Source organism: Cyprinus carpio, chromosome A7 (genome assembly GCF_018340385.1).
Source record: "Cyprinus carpio isolate SPL01 chromosome A7, ASM1834038v1, whole genome shotgun sequence".
NCBI classification, from domain to species: domain Eukaryota; kingdom Metazoa; phylum Chordata; class Actinopteri; order Cypriniformes; family Cyprinidae; genus Cyprinus; species Cyprinus carpio.
Window position 1 is genome coordinate 31189514 of NC_056578.1, and position 14106 is coordinate 31203619.

The following is a 14106-nucleotide window of genomic DNA, read 5'->3' on the forward strand; positions in this document are numbered from 1 at the left end:
TTTAACTGAACTTGAGCAGTTCTGCAAAGTAGACTGGGCAAATATGACAAAGTTGAGATGTACAAAAATAGTAGAGACAAATTCCAACAGACTAAAGGCTGTAATTTTATTTTATTTTATTTTAGTCATGTTGATGTTATATCTTTTACTGGGAAGTTATAAGTTGCACTGCGTAAATTCAGCTGGATAAAACACTGTGTCTGTCTTCATTTCAGGCTGCAAAGCAACAAAACGTGATTGCTTTAAAGGGGGCTGATTCTTTTCTAAACCCACTGTAACATTGTATGTGTGTGTGTGTGTGTGTGTGTGTATATATATATATATATATATATATATATATATATATATATATATATATATATATATATATATATATATATATAAAGTAAAGTACATTATAAAGCTCAGCATTGTGTCATACATGTTGTTTAGCTTGTTAAATGTCTTGTTCATTGGACCCCACACACAAAGCGTTTGAGTAAAAAGGGGCAGGGCATTGGACCTCTCTGATGCACAGGTGCTGGCCCAGTGTTGTTGCCATGACAACATGTCTTAACTGGCACAGGGTCCTGGCCAAGGTATATGCTCTCAAGTTACAGATTTTGCAACTTTTGAGGGCCAAAGACTCTTCCAACTCTCAGAGCCAATATAACACAAGAAATCTAATCATGAACACGAGCAACAAAAATATAACAAAAGCACAGTTGAGTGGAAATGGTGTTATTATAATGTTAACACAAAGGTCTCCAGTGTAAAAATAATAATGATGATAGAAAACAAAGCTCTAATGTCAGATTTGAGGTTTTCAGTAGAGGTTTCTCACTCAATTTGAATATAAATATAAAGCATGATGCACTATACAAAGTTAAGATGCTGCTACAGTCTTCATGAATGAACTTCTTAACAGCATTATCCCCACAGGATCTAGTAATGTACAAAATGAAGTGAGCGCCATCTAGTGGTCATATATTTGATAAACAATCAGGCGGGTTGAGGAACACTTCAAGATGCACATTTTATTTAGAATAAAAACAAAGCAATAACATGTTACTCCATTAATACACCAACATTAGTTAACACAACTATTCAAAAGTGATTCATGAACATAATATTTTAAATGTTGACTAACAAAGCAACAAAGTTTTCATTTGAACTTTATTTGAATTATTTTTTAGTTATTGGGTCATTCTAGTTTCAATCATATTCATTCCCACAGAAAATATACATACTCAGAAGATCCATACATCCTTAAAGTCTCATTTAATGCATGGTAGCGAAGAGTTTAAGTGCGTGTATCTCAAATACTCCATCCTCAGTGAGTGACTCATCAGTCCTCACGTTCATTCATTCAGTTTCATCCGCACACTTGGAATCATGATTTTGGCTTGAAGGGATCAGACCAGATCTTCAGACCTATTTAAATAAGACACATAAAAGACAATCATATATAGAAACTAATGTCTGTTAAATAGCATTCACATGCAAATAAACTGTAATACACAGACTATATAATCCTTTCACTTAATGATATATCTATAACTCACATGTGAGGTGTCATATGTATGTTTCCAGTTCAAACAATGCAAACTCAACACACTGGCCAGATGACATAAAGAGTGAGCATGACTCACCAGCAGGCTGCACATCCGCTTGATTGACTCCGGCTCGATTTATCTTCTGGATCTGCTCTGTAATTACATTGACACAAACTCAGACAGCATAAAGAAAAGCTCTGGGGGAAATGCTGAACCTTTTATGGCAAATCTCACAAAACAAGCTTCCTCCCCTTTATTATTATTTTAATGTTTAAAATATTTTTACTTAATAATCTCAGTGGTGTTCTGTGTTATTTTAGTGTCACTGATATATCATATATATTGTTTAATTTAATTTGAATGGTTTTAGTAATTTTGATGCCTTGTCAGTTTTATTAGTTGTTTTTTTTTCTCTATACTTATTTATTTTTAATATATAAAGATTATTTTTTTATATATTTTATTATTTATTTTATATGTTTTTTTGTTTTAGTATTAGTTATTAACGCTGGTGGTGTTCCTCATGTACATGTACATCATTTTAGATAACAACATATTGTCCCTGGGGCTATTCCAGAAAGCAAGGTTAACTTACCGTCACATATACCCCGAACTCTCAGTTGATTAACCCAAACCTTACTTACTTGAGGTATGCTGGTTCCAAAAACCTGTCCGGGAGTAAGTTCAGTTAACTCAGAGTAGACAAAGACTATAGAATACTAAACGAATCGACTAAGAAAAAGAATGCCATACTGCTTCTTTCTTTTTCTTCTGTTCAATGGCCATTTACATACCTAGTGCTTATCGCCACCTTATTGGTGGTTGTGCAATCATTTTTCAAACTTTTCGTTTAATCTTTAATCACTGAGAATAATAATTATGTTGTTTGTTTGAAGCTAATAAGACATATTATAATGTATTTTTATTATAGAAAAAAAAGATCCATGTGAGATGACAATAAAATAAATATAATAAATATATCAGAATAAATAAATTTTGTTATAATAGTGCTTTATAATAAATATGTTTAATTACTATTAAGAAATTAATATTAAAATGGTTTAAAGCCAGTTATTTCTCTTTTTTCCTGTAAAACGTCAGCAGGAAATATCAGTTTACATTTCCAAACATTCCTTTTGCCATTCATTGTAATAATAATCCGGTGAGCATAAAATATTAATAACTCATTTAAAAACACTTTTTGTTGTTTTTGTTAAAAATACGGTGGCCTAAAAGACTTTTGCATAGTAGTGTGTGTGTGTGTATATATATATATATACAGGTCCTTCTCAAAAAATTAGCATATTGTGATAAAAGTTCATTATTTTCCATAATGTAATGATAAAAATTAAACTTTCATATATTTTAGATTCATTGCACACCAACTGAAATATTTCAGGTCTTTTATTGTTTTAATACTGATGATTTTGGCATACAGCTCATGAAAACCCAAAATTCCTATCTCAAAAAATTAGCATATTTCATCCGACCAATAAAAGAAAAGTGTTTTTAATACAAAAAAAGTCAACCTTCAAATAATTATGTTCAGTTATGCACTCAATACTTGGTCGGGAATCCTTTTGCAGAAATGACTGCTTCAATGCGGCGTGGCATGGAGGCAATCAGCCTGTGGCACTGCTGAGGTGTTATGGAGGCCCAGGATGCTTCGATAGCGACCTTAAAGGGATAGTTCACCCAAAAATGAAAATTATGTCATTAATGACTCACCCTCATGTCGTTCCAAACCCGTGAGACCTCGTTCATCTTCGGAACACAGTATAAGATATTTTAGATTTAGTCCGAGAGCTTTCTGTTCCTCCATTGAGAATATATGTACGGTATACTGTCCACGTCCAGAAAGGTAATAAAAACATCTTCAAAGTAGTCCATGTGACATCAGAGGGTCCGTTAGAATTTTTTGAAGCATCGAAAATACATTTTGGTCCAGAAATATCAAAAACTACGACTTTATTCAGCATTGACTTCACTCCCGGGTCTGTTATGAGCGCATTCACAGCACTGCAGTTTAGTGATATCCGGTTCGCGAACGAATCACTCGATGTAACCGGATCTTCTTGAACCAGTTCACCAAATCGAACTGAATCGTTTGAAACGGTTCGCGTCAACAATAAGCATTAATCCACAAATGACTTAAGCTGTTAACTCTTTTAACATGGCTGACACTCCCTCTGAGTTCAAATAAACCAATATCCCGGAGTAATTCATTTACTCAAACAGTACACTGACTGAACTGCTGTGAAGAGAGAACTGAAGATGAACACAGAGCCGAGCCAGATAACGAACGAAACATTGACTCGTTCTCGAGTCAAGAACCGTTTCTGTCGGACGCGTCCGGTTCGAGAACCGAGGAGCTGATGATACTGCGCATGCTATAAAGTCATAGTTTTTGATATTTTTGGACCAAAATGTATTTTCGATGCTTCAAAAAATTCTAACGGACCCTCTGATGTCACATGGACTACTTTGAAGATGTTTTTATTACCTTTCTGGACGTGGACAGTATACCGTACATACATTCTCAATGGAGGGGCAGAAAGCTCTCGGACTAAATCTAAAATATCTTATACTGTGTTCCGAAGATGAACGGAGGTCTCACGGGTTTGGAACGACATGAGGGTGAGTCATTAAAAACATAACATCCACATCTAGGATAACTATCACCTAAATCACATCCAGAGTGTTGGGTCTTGCGTCTCTTAACTTTCTCTTCACAATATCCCACAGATTCTCTATGGGGTTCAGGTCAGGAGAGTTGGCAGGCCAATTGAGCACAGTAATACCATGATCAGTAAACCATTTACCAGTGGTTTTGGCACTGTGAGCAGGTGCCAGGTCGTGCTGAAAAACGAAATCTTCATCTCCATAAAGCTTTTCAGCAGATGGAAGCATGAAGTGCTCCAAAATCTCCTGATAGCTAGCTGCATTGACCCTGCCCTTGATAAAACACAGTGGACCAACACCAGCAGCTGACATGGCACCCCAGACCATCACTGACTGTGGGTACTTGACACTGGACTTCAGGCATTTTGGCATTTCCTTCTCCCCAGTCTTCCTCCAGACTCTGGCACCTTGATTTCCGAATGACATGCAAAATTTGCTTTCATCCGAAAAAAGTACTTTGGACCACTGAGCAACAGTCCAGTGCTGCTTCTCTGTAGCCCAGGTCAGGCGCTTCTGCCGCTGTTTCTGGTTCAAAAGCACACGCCTGTGCACGGTGGCTCTGGATGTTTCTACTCCAGACTCAGTCCACTGCTTCCGCAGGTCCCCCAAGGTCTGGAATCGGTCCTTCTCCACAATCTTCCTCACGGTCCGGTCACCTCTTCTCGTTGTGCAGCGTTTTTTTGCCACACTTTTTCCTTCCCACAGACTTCCCACTGAGGTGCCTTGATACAGCACTCTGGGAACAGCCTATTCGTTCAGAAATTTCTTTCTGTGTCTTACCCTCTCGCTTGAGGGTGTCAATGATGGCCTTCTGAACAGCAGTCAGGTTGGCAGTCTTACCTATGATTGCGGTTTTGAGTAATGAACCAGGCTGGGAGTTTTTAAAAGCCTCAGGAATCTTTTGCAGGTGTTTAGAGTTGATTCAGATGATTAGGTTAATAGCTCGTTTAGAGAACCTTTTCATGATATGCTAATTTTTTGAGATTTGAATTTTGGGTTTTCATGAGCTGTATGCCAAAATCATCAGTATTAAAACAATATGTTCTAAATCTAAAATATATGAAAGTTTAATTTTATCATTACATTATGGAAAATAATGAACTTTTATCACAATATGCTAATTTTTTGAGAAGGACCTGTATATAACACATACATATAAACTATAATATTACATATTATATCTATGTTAAAAATAATATCTAATATTGTTATAGAAGTTACTCCTGGAGCAGGTTATGTTCCGAGAGTAGGTTGCTATGACTACTTACATACCTGAAAGACTCTTACCCTTAAAGATAACATTACAGAGGAATGGTACACAACCTGCTTTCTTTCTGGAATACCCCCGGTCCTTTACTTATGAGTTTTCTTTTTCTTTTAATTCCCATTAATCTCAGTAGTGTTTCTCATTACGTTAGTAGAATAGTTTTACTACAAAACATTACTCTAAAAATGTATAGAGTCATTTTTATTTAATTCAGCGTTTAATTCAGACATTACAGTGATGCATAATTCTTTACAATAATACGATAATAATAATAATGTCTAATAATAGGCATTAATGTTTTCACTACCTAAACTGTAACTGATAAACTGATTATTATGTTATAAAGATTATAGAGGTTATAGTTGAACCTGTAGAAGTTTACTAGCAATACAAGAGCAGTGTCATAGTGACTAATGTCCCCGTGTTTTGTGATAAAGTCTTACTGTAGTCTTCAGTGTGAGTGAGAGGATGGAAAAATATGGGATAAAAAGCCACCGCAACCGCTGCAATGAAGCCCCCAAATATGAGCGTTATCCTCCTGTTAGCAGACATGATTTTAACAGATTCACCTCATCCGAGGACAGAAATCAACTCTTCATGCTTTTCCGGGGTGAAGGTCATATATTTAAAACAAGTTAAAAGTCTATTATTATTATTTAACATCTGTTCTAAACTGAAAGTGTATATTCAAAATTATTGTAATTTAAAATATAAACTAACGTACATAAACGTGATATTTTACTCTTAAAATGTTACATTGTAAGCTAACAGCACCGCAGTATAATATTCGCTAGTGGGGCTTTTATTTTGTCGCAAGATCTCCCGTCATGCTGTGTGTGTGTGTGTGTGTGTGTGTTGTAGTGTTGCTGTGTCAGTGTGTGTAGGATCGCTTTCTTTCATCAGTCATAATGTCCGGCAGTAACTCGTACAGACTGCGCTGCTCTCTCGCCGCGCACGAGATGGATGTCAGGGGCCTCGCCGCCGCCGCGTTTCCCCACGGAGCCTTCGTGTCCGTGTCCAGAGACCGAACCGCGCGGGTCTGGGTACCAAACCCGAGGTAACGTACACTGCCACCAGCTTCCCCCTGCTGTTTCTCAGACCCGGGTTACTTTTCGTTTCGTTGAGCGGTAATTCGTTGTCAGGGTTAGTTCGTGTATTGAGAGGGGTTGCCAAATCAAGCGGAATTTGGCTACTCGTAAGCATCACATCTGAAAGGAAACTGACCGGGTTTGGTTTCCTGACAGAGACCGATCTATAAAACACTATGAAACGTTAAAGGAATAGTTCACCCAAAATGGAAATGAAATCATTTGTTACTCTCGTTGTTCCAAGTCCATATAATATATTTTTTTTCACTTGCGTCTTTTCCATACAGTGCATAATGATTGAGTCATTCTTCCTAACATCTGCTTTTGTGTTCCACAGAAGAACGTAAGTCATACACGCCGGCAGAATTGTCATTTTGGGGTGAACTGTCTCTTTAAACTTCATTAAGCGTTCTCTGAATTCACTGAGACTCAGTTCAGTTCAATTCAACTCAGTTCAATTCAGTTCAGTATAGTGAAGCTTTATTATTTATTAGTGCACAGCATTGCCAAATAAAAAAATAAAAATAAAAAAAAAAGAACACGATTCTTACCTACCTACCTCAAACCTTGTGGTATTGTAATTAGGATAAATAATAAAAACACATCACCAACATCTGTTTACCTCTCCTGTTTTTCCTTCTGCAGTGAAAACCAGGTTTTCACAGAGATGCACTGTATGAACGGCCACTCAAACTTTGTGTCTTGCGTGTGTATCATCGCTCCTAATGAAACATACCCCCGAGGACTCATCGCCACCGGAGGACACGACAACAACATCTGTGTGTTTTCACTAGACCGACCAGACCCTCTGTTCACCCTCAAGGGTCACAAAAACACAGGTACTACCCACTGCTATCGATGTATCACAGCGATGTAACTGCGTGCAGATCGTCTGAATGTCACTGGAATGATTTCTGTAGTCATTCCTGGTGTTTTGTGTGTGTGTGTTTGCAGTCTGCACACTCTCATCTGGCAAGTTTGGCACAATGCTAAGTGGCTCATGGGACACAACAGCCAAAGTCTGGCTTGGGGAGAAGTGCCTGATGACCCTACAGGTGAAGTGGAATGGTCTTGGTATCACTATAGTAGTATCGCAATTTGGCTCATTGTGATGTATGACAAAGTCTGCGATTGAATCAAATATATGTGCTGTGTTTTAAAGTGAAGCATGGTACTGTGTTCTTTGCACAATTAGTTTTTATCATGAAACCACATTTTGATAGTTTTGTTAACACTTTAGCCTTTGTGTAATGCACTATAAAGGTATTCATAATGTATGTTCTAATGCATTAAATCTTTTCATAGCCAATTGTACCCCAACATAAAGTGCATTATAATACTTATAGATTCCTAAAATTTTAAAACTGATTGTTTGTGATGTTTGAATGCATTATACATTACAAAAGGTGTAACAATGAATAGAAAGGTATTATAATGTATTATAACCTATTATAACTATGAGATCATACATTGCATTATAAGGTGCATTACATATACGTATACATAAAGGCTTCAAGTAAAGTATTAATGATTTTTTTCATGCAGCCCTACATCACAGCTTTTTTTTTAAATAATATGTTGCCTGCAGTTTTTTGCATTACAGTGTGAGTATGTGCTGCTGACTGGTTTCTTGTGTAATTGCTGCTCCTCAGGGACACACGGCTGCTGTATGGGCCGTAGTCATTTTACCAGAGCAGGGCTTAATGCTGTCTGGATCAGCTGACAAGACCATCAAATTATGGAAGGCGGGTCGCTGTGAGAATACTTACACTGGTACATTGGTGCAACTGATACTTCTAATGCTTTCAACAATGAAACAATGTTTATTTGATGCTGAATATAGACAGTGTGGAGCTTGTTTAGTTTGAACAGATCTCCAGCAGGGGTCAGCATTAGTAATTGATTGAAATGCAGGTTTTGACCCCAGCTGTGTGAGATCTTTGTAATGTGTCTGTCCTGCAGGTCATGAGGACTGTGTGCGAGGACTCGCTGTGATAAACGATGTGGAGTTCCTCTCCTGTAGTAATGACGCCAGCATCAGACGGTGGATGGTGACGGGTGAATGTGTGCAGGTTTATTATAGTCACACTAACTATATCTACAGCCTTGCGGTCTTCCCTAACGGACAAGGTGCTTACCTTCAGTTTTGCAGTTGGTTGATACGGTTCTACATATTTGTGGGTAAGATCTAAATTATTATCCCATATATTGTCTTCTTTTTTCCTGTTCTAGACTTCATAAGCACAGGAGAGGACAGGACACTGAGGGTCTGGAGGAAGGGGGAATGTTCCCAGACTATCCGTCTTCCTGCCCAGTCAGTGTGGTGCTGCTGCATTCTGCCTGATGGAGACATTGCTGTGGGAGCCAGGTATACATACTGTTTCTGTTTCATATATTCAAAACTATTTGTAGTTTATTATCCTGCATGAGGCTGACCATGTCACATTTCTCTGAAGGATGGCGTTATCCGCGTGTTCACCGAGTGCCAAGAGCGTGTAGCGAGTGCTCAAGACCTACAGGCTTTTGAGGATGAACTCTCCAAAGCCATCATCGACCCAAAGACTGGAGACTTGGGCGACATCAAGATCGAGGACTTACCTGGCAGAGAGCACCTGGATGAACCAGGTAAGCCTTGGACACATGTAGTGTTTTCAAGAATGTTCAGGCTTATTTCTGTATTATTTATATTTATTATAGTATTAATTCATATTTTGAATTAGCTTTAATTTTTATTTTTTTGTTTTGTTTTTATTGTCTGTTCAGTTATCATTTATTTTTAAGTCAGTTTTAGTAAATTTCGTTAAACTAGTTTTCATTTGTTTCTAATTTCCATTTAAGTTCCAAGTATTTGTATTTTATTTTATTTTATTTCAGCTTTAGTTTTAGTTAGTAACAACACTGAGAATGCTAAGCAAATATTTTTGATTATAATGGATCAGTATTTATTTATATATATATATATATATATATATATATATAAAAATAATAATAATAATCTTCAGCACGGATATCCTTGTGGGCAGTCTGCCAGTATATAGTGCTGCTGCGCTTTGGGCGTCCCAAGTTCGAGTCCCGGCTCGCAGACCTTTCCAGATCCCATCCCTTTGCTTCCTGTCTAGCTACTGTCCTGTCATAATAATGACACAAATAAATTATATTAATTATTATATATATATATATATAATTATATATATAATATATATATATATATCCTTCTATTTGTGTATATAATACATATTCATATTTTTGCATTATTATTGTATATACCGTCTATACACATACCTATAACTGTGAAAAAAATATATTATATAGGATGTAACCACTTTGCTCACTGTATTATAATTGTATATGTGTAGGGAATCGGGATGGCCAGACGCGGCTCATAAAGGAGGGTTCTAATGTTGAAGCGTATCAGTGGAGCGTGAGTGACGGACGCTGGGTGAAGATCGGAGATGTAGTGGGCGGGTCTTCTCAGCAGAATTCAAAGCGAGTGATGTATGAAGGCAAGGTGAGACACGTAGTATTTATCTTGTAATGATCCAGTAGACTGTGTGCACAGAATATAAGTATGATGTAGTCACTGTTTGCTGTCAATTGCAGTTTTTGTTCATAAATTGATTCAAGCAATGTTTTTATGGTCAACTCTGTTGTGTGAGAGCTGTCAAATGTCCAGTGTTGATGCTGTCCAGAGGTTAAACTATAGTCATGTTGTAACCCTTGTGATTTTCCTGCCTACAGGAGTATGACTTCGTCTTCTCTATCGATGTGAATGAGGGAGGTCCTGGCTTGAAGCTGCCTTACAATGTGACGGACGACCCCTGGCTGACAGCTCACAACTTCCTGGAGAAGAATGACCTGAGCCCCATGTTCTTGGATCAGGTGGCTAATTTCATCATCGAGAACACTAAAGGCCACACTCTAGGCCCGGCCCCCGGCTCGGCCACAGACCCCTTCACAGGTAACTGGAACAATATGCTTTCACATACACCCACTTTATTCAGCTGAAGGTAAAGATGGAAGTATGCTATATCCCTCCTGTGTTCTCAGGTGCGGGACGGTACATTCCCGGTTCAGGAAGTGACAGCCAAGGATTTGGCGCTGATCCTTTCACAGGTGGGCCTTTTTGAATAGCATTTGTTATTTGCTAATATGAAAACAAAGTTGTGAGAGATGTTTATGTTTGTTTGGGCAGGGGCTGGACGGTATATACCTGAGTCAGGATCCACAGGCGCAGTGCCTTCAGGCCGAGCCGATCCTTTCACTGGTAAAACACATGCAGTACATACAGAACACCACATACATACATGGATCATGTTCACGAATATACCTCTCGATCCTCTCTAGGTGGCAGTGCCTATTCCTCTTCCTCTCTTCCGAAAGCTAAGACAAACGTCTTCTTCCCCAATACGGATGGGGTTATGTTTGAACAGGCGAATACAACTCAGATTCTTGGTAAGTGACACTTTTACATCAGAACTTGACTTAATCATAGTCTGGGCTCCAACTCTAAGATGTAAGGTGGAGGACAGGCCTTTCAGGTTGGGCTCAAAGTTGGAAATAACTATTTTTTTTTAGAATGCCATGGTAATAACATTGTATTCTGTCAAGCAGTGTTATTTAATGTGCTATTATAGTTTTATTAATAATATTTTGAATATGTTTTCATTTTTGTTTATGTTGTTGTGTGTTTTTCTGTATATATTTTAAGTTTTGGTTTTAATTTATTTAGGTAGGTATTTTAGTACTTCAATGAAAATAAGAAATGCTGCCTTGACAATTAGCTGAAATAAATAAAAAATGTTTATATTATTTAAATTAGTTAAGTGCCATTGTATTTGACTTCATCTCTGTAGCCGTGTCGGCCAAGCTTGTGATTGGGTCGTCCAGGCCCCACTGGGCAACTAGGTTGTGCAATCAGTAAAGACATACTTGTTGACGATAACGATCCTGTATCCCTACATAACATTTCCTCAATATAATTTGTAGGTAAGCTTCGGGAGCTGAACAGCACTGCTCCTGCGGACCGTAAGCTGAGTGACGCAGCACTGGACTGTCTGGAGAAGTTGTTGCTCCTAGTAACAGACGTGAAGGGTCAGGAACAGCCCACGGCAGAGCAGATCAGTGTTCTGTGGAGGACTAGCCACTGGCCAGAAGGTAAGGCATTGAGCCTACTTAATTTAAAGGGGACATAAAACACAGTCTCTGCCAATCTCATGTTAATCTTGAGTACCTATAGAGTAGCATTCCATCCTTCATATCTCCAAAGAGACTTTAGTTTGATCAGATTTATAGAAGACAGATACAGCTGTACCGCTTCTCTGCTAAAACAGTCGAGCTCCTGGAGGCGTGCTGTGTCACAAGCATGCTCGCTCTGGTTGATATGTGCACGCACTCTTCCTGGAGAAGGCCCACACGAGGTATTCTGTCCTTTATGATGTCATACAGGGCCATACTCAGAAAAAATAAACTTTCTGAAACTTATACGAACCCTGACGGAGTGTGTTTGGCACAGAAATACTCCATCATACTTCCAACTCCTTTTTTGAAACTTTGGCCATGTTTAGCATGAGAATCCAACTCTTTAACAGTGTAAATAAGTCAGAATGCATGAAATAGCATTAGACCTCCCCTTTAAATAAACAATTGACTATACTAAGACTTAGAGCAAAGTATCACCGCTGGCAGGATGTTCAGTCCTGCTTCTGGAAGGCCATGGTACTGCAGAGTTTAGCTCCAACTCTAATCAAACCACCAAATCAGGCTCACAAAGCAAAGGAAAAACGTCTGTCAACTTGATCCAGTGATTTGTGATTACCTCTAGAGCGAATGCATCTGAATGTGTGACAGATGCAGCTAACACTTTTTAGCATTTAGGTTTCATTTATTTTTATTTCAGTAAAAATCTGTTACACTTGGATGTATGCCAAAATACAGACTGTTGCTACTTCCGGTCAATTAATCAGTCATCATGTCCCTCCTCAGACATTGTCTTTCCAGTGTTGGACATCCTGCGTTTGGCTGTGCGCCATCCTGAAGTCAACGCCCAGCTTTGTGGAGGGACTGAAGGTGCCAGTCTCTGCAACCATCTCCTGGGTCTCATGTCCTCTGAGGGCAGGCCCGCAAATCAGATGCTGGCACTCCGCATTCTCTGCAACTGTTTCTCTGGGTCCCATGGCCGCGCTCTTCTCTTGGGTCACCGTGACACAGTCCTGTCCCGGGCCGGAGACCTCTGCGTCGTCTCCAACAAGAACATCCACGTGGCGCTGGCTACCCTGGTGCTCAACTATGCTGGAAGGTTGTACGGTCAACTCACTGAGATCGAGGCGAAGGCACAGTGCTTATCAGTGGCCAGCACTGCCTTAGAGGTCGTACAGGACAAAGAGGCCATCTTCAGGCTGCTGGTGGCCCTGGGGACCACAGTGGCCGGGGACAGCACCGCAAAGGACCTTGCACGATCTTTGGGTGTCAACTCTCAGATTTCTAAATATGCCAGGGTCTCTGATCCGGCTAAAGTGGGCGAGTGCTGCCGACTCGTGCTTGATGAACTGCAGTGATGTCAAGCGACTTCTCCTTCCATTACTACTCCTCCCTGAGAAAAGCCCTCTTTCAGATCTCTTAAACCGCAGTCTGTATATCATTAGTTTCCATTTAAATTTTCACATTTTGATGCTGAATGAATGCATGATGTGAATAAACACTGATTATTAACTGAAATCTTTCCTAAAACAAGGCTCATGTTATTGAGGAAGATCACACTGAATCAGAGATCATGTTAGTAATTCTTTTCTGAGTTAAACTAGAGTGTGCCTTTATTTGATTGGACAGAGAAAAGTCATATTTTACAGGAGGTCAGAGGGGAAGACTGGTGACGTCAGCTGAAAGAACACGCTATTTAAGTTAGATTTTTATTCACATAAAAGCAGAAATGTGTGTTAATAAAGAAAATTGGTTCAATTTTGATTCTAATTTGACATTTAAGGTGAAGGAAATCTATTAAGTTTAAGCCTACTACCAGTGATTGTTCCACATTTATCTCTAAAATATTAAGCATCTGTAATTAAAACACAAGTACAATCCTACAAGCCAACAGTGGTTTAGCTTTCAAGTCTAATTGGCGTTTTCAGGTAATAAAACTAATTTACTATGTCATTGCTATGGTCACAACCCCAAACATTTCATGCCTCCACTATATTATTAGCAAGACACACAGAAAATAAAAACCAGAGCTCAAATACATGTATATTGCATGGGCGGCTCTTGCCATTCCTCTTGCCTTTTAGACTATTTTGGACTCAAAAATCTTCTCTATGTAAACATTTTTTTTAAATAACACACTGTGAGCTTTTTTTGTGCAAGTTAGAGCACTGTGCACTGTTAGTCTCTTTTGGACCCTATAGAGTAAACTGGCAGCTTTGTAACATGCTATACTTGTAGCATAAAGCAAGCCACCACATAGCACATCATCTGGACAATCAAACTTATATAATGTATTCAAACTAGGGCTGTCAAATGATTAATCACGATTAATCACATC

General features: G+C 38.6%; 2 protein-coding genes across 2 annotated transcripts; one reads left to right on the forward strand and one right to left on the reverse strand.

Moving 5' to 3' along the window:
* Window positions 1-990: 990 nt before the first annotated feature.
* On the reverse strand, window positions 991-6112 carry LOC109067415 (small integral membrane protein 20-like). Its single transcript, XM_019084361.2, has 3 exons — window positions 5928-6112; window positions 1632-1688; window positions 991-1413 (listed from the first exon to the last, which is right to left on the reverse strand). Exons 1-3 carry the CDS (start codon window positions 6034-6036, stop codon window positions 1373-1375), a joined length of 207 nt encoding a protein of 68 aa, XP_018939906.1. The 5' UTR covers window positions 6037-6112; the 3' UTR covers window positions 991-1372.
* Window positions 6113-6306: 194 nt separating this feature from the next.
* LOC109067414 (phospholipase A-2-activating protein-like) lies at window positions 6307-13286 on the forward strand. Its single transcript, XM_042760808.1, has 14 exons — window positions 6307-6541; window positions 7218-7411; window positions 7527-7627; window positions 8225-8345; window positions 8535-8702; window positions 8805-8937; window positions 9025-9197; window positions 9929-10080; window positions 10311-10530; window positions 10620-10685; window positions 10765-10836; window positions 10917-11024; window positions 11559-11726; window positions 12555-13286. The coding sequence occupies exons 1-14, from the start codon at window positions 6393-6395 to the stop codon at window positions 13124-13126; spliced, it is 2397 nt and encodes a 798-aa protein (XP_042616742.1). The 5' UTR covers window positions 6307-6392; the 3' UTR covers window positions 13127-13286.
* The last annotated feature ends 820 nt before the right edge of the window (window positions 13287-14106 follow it).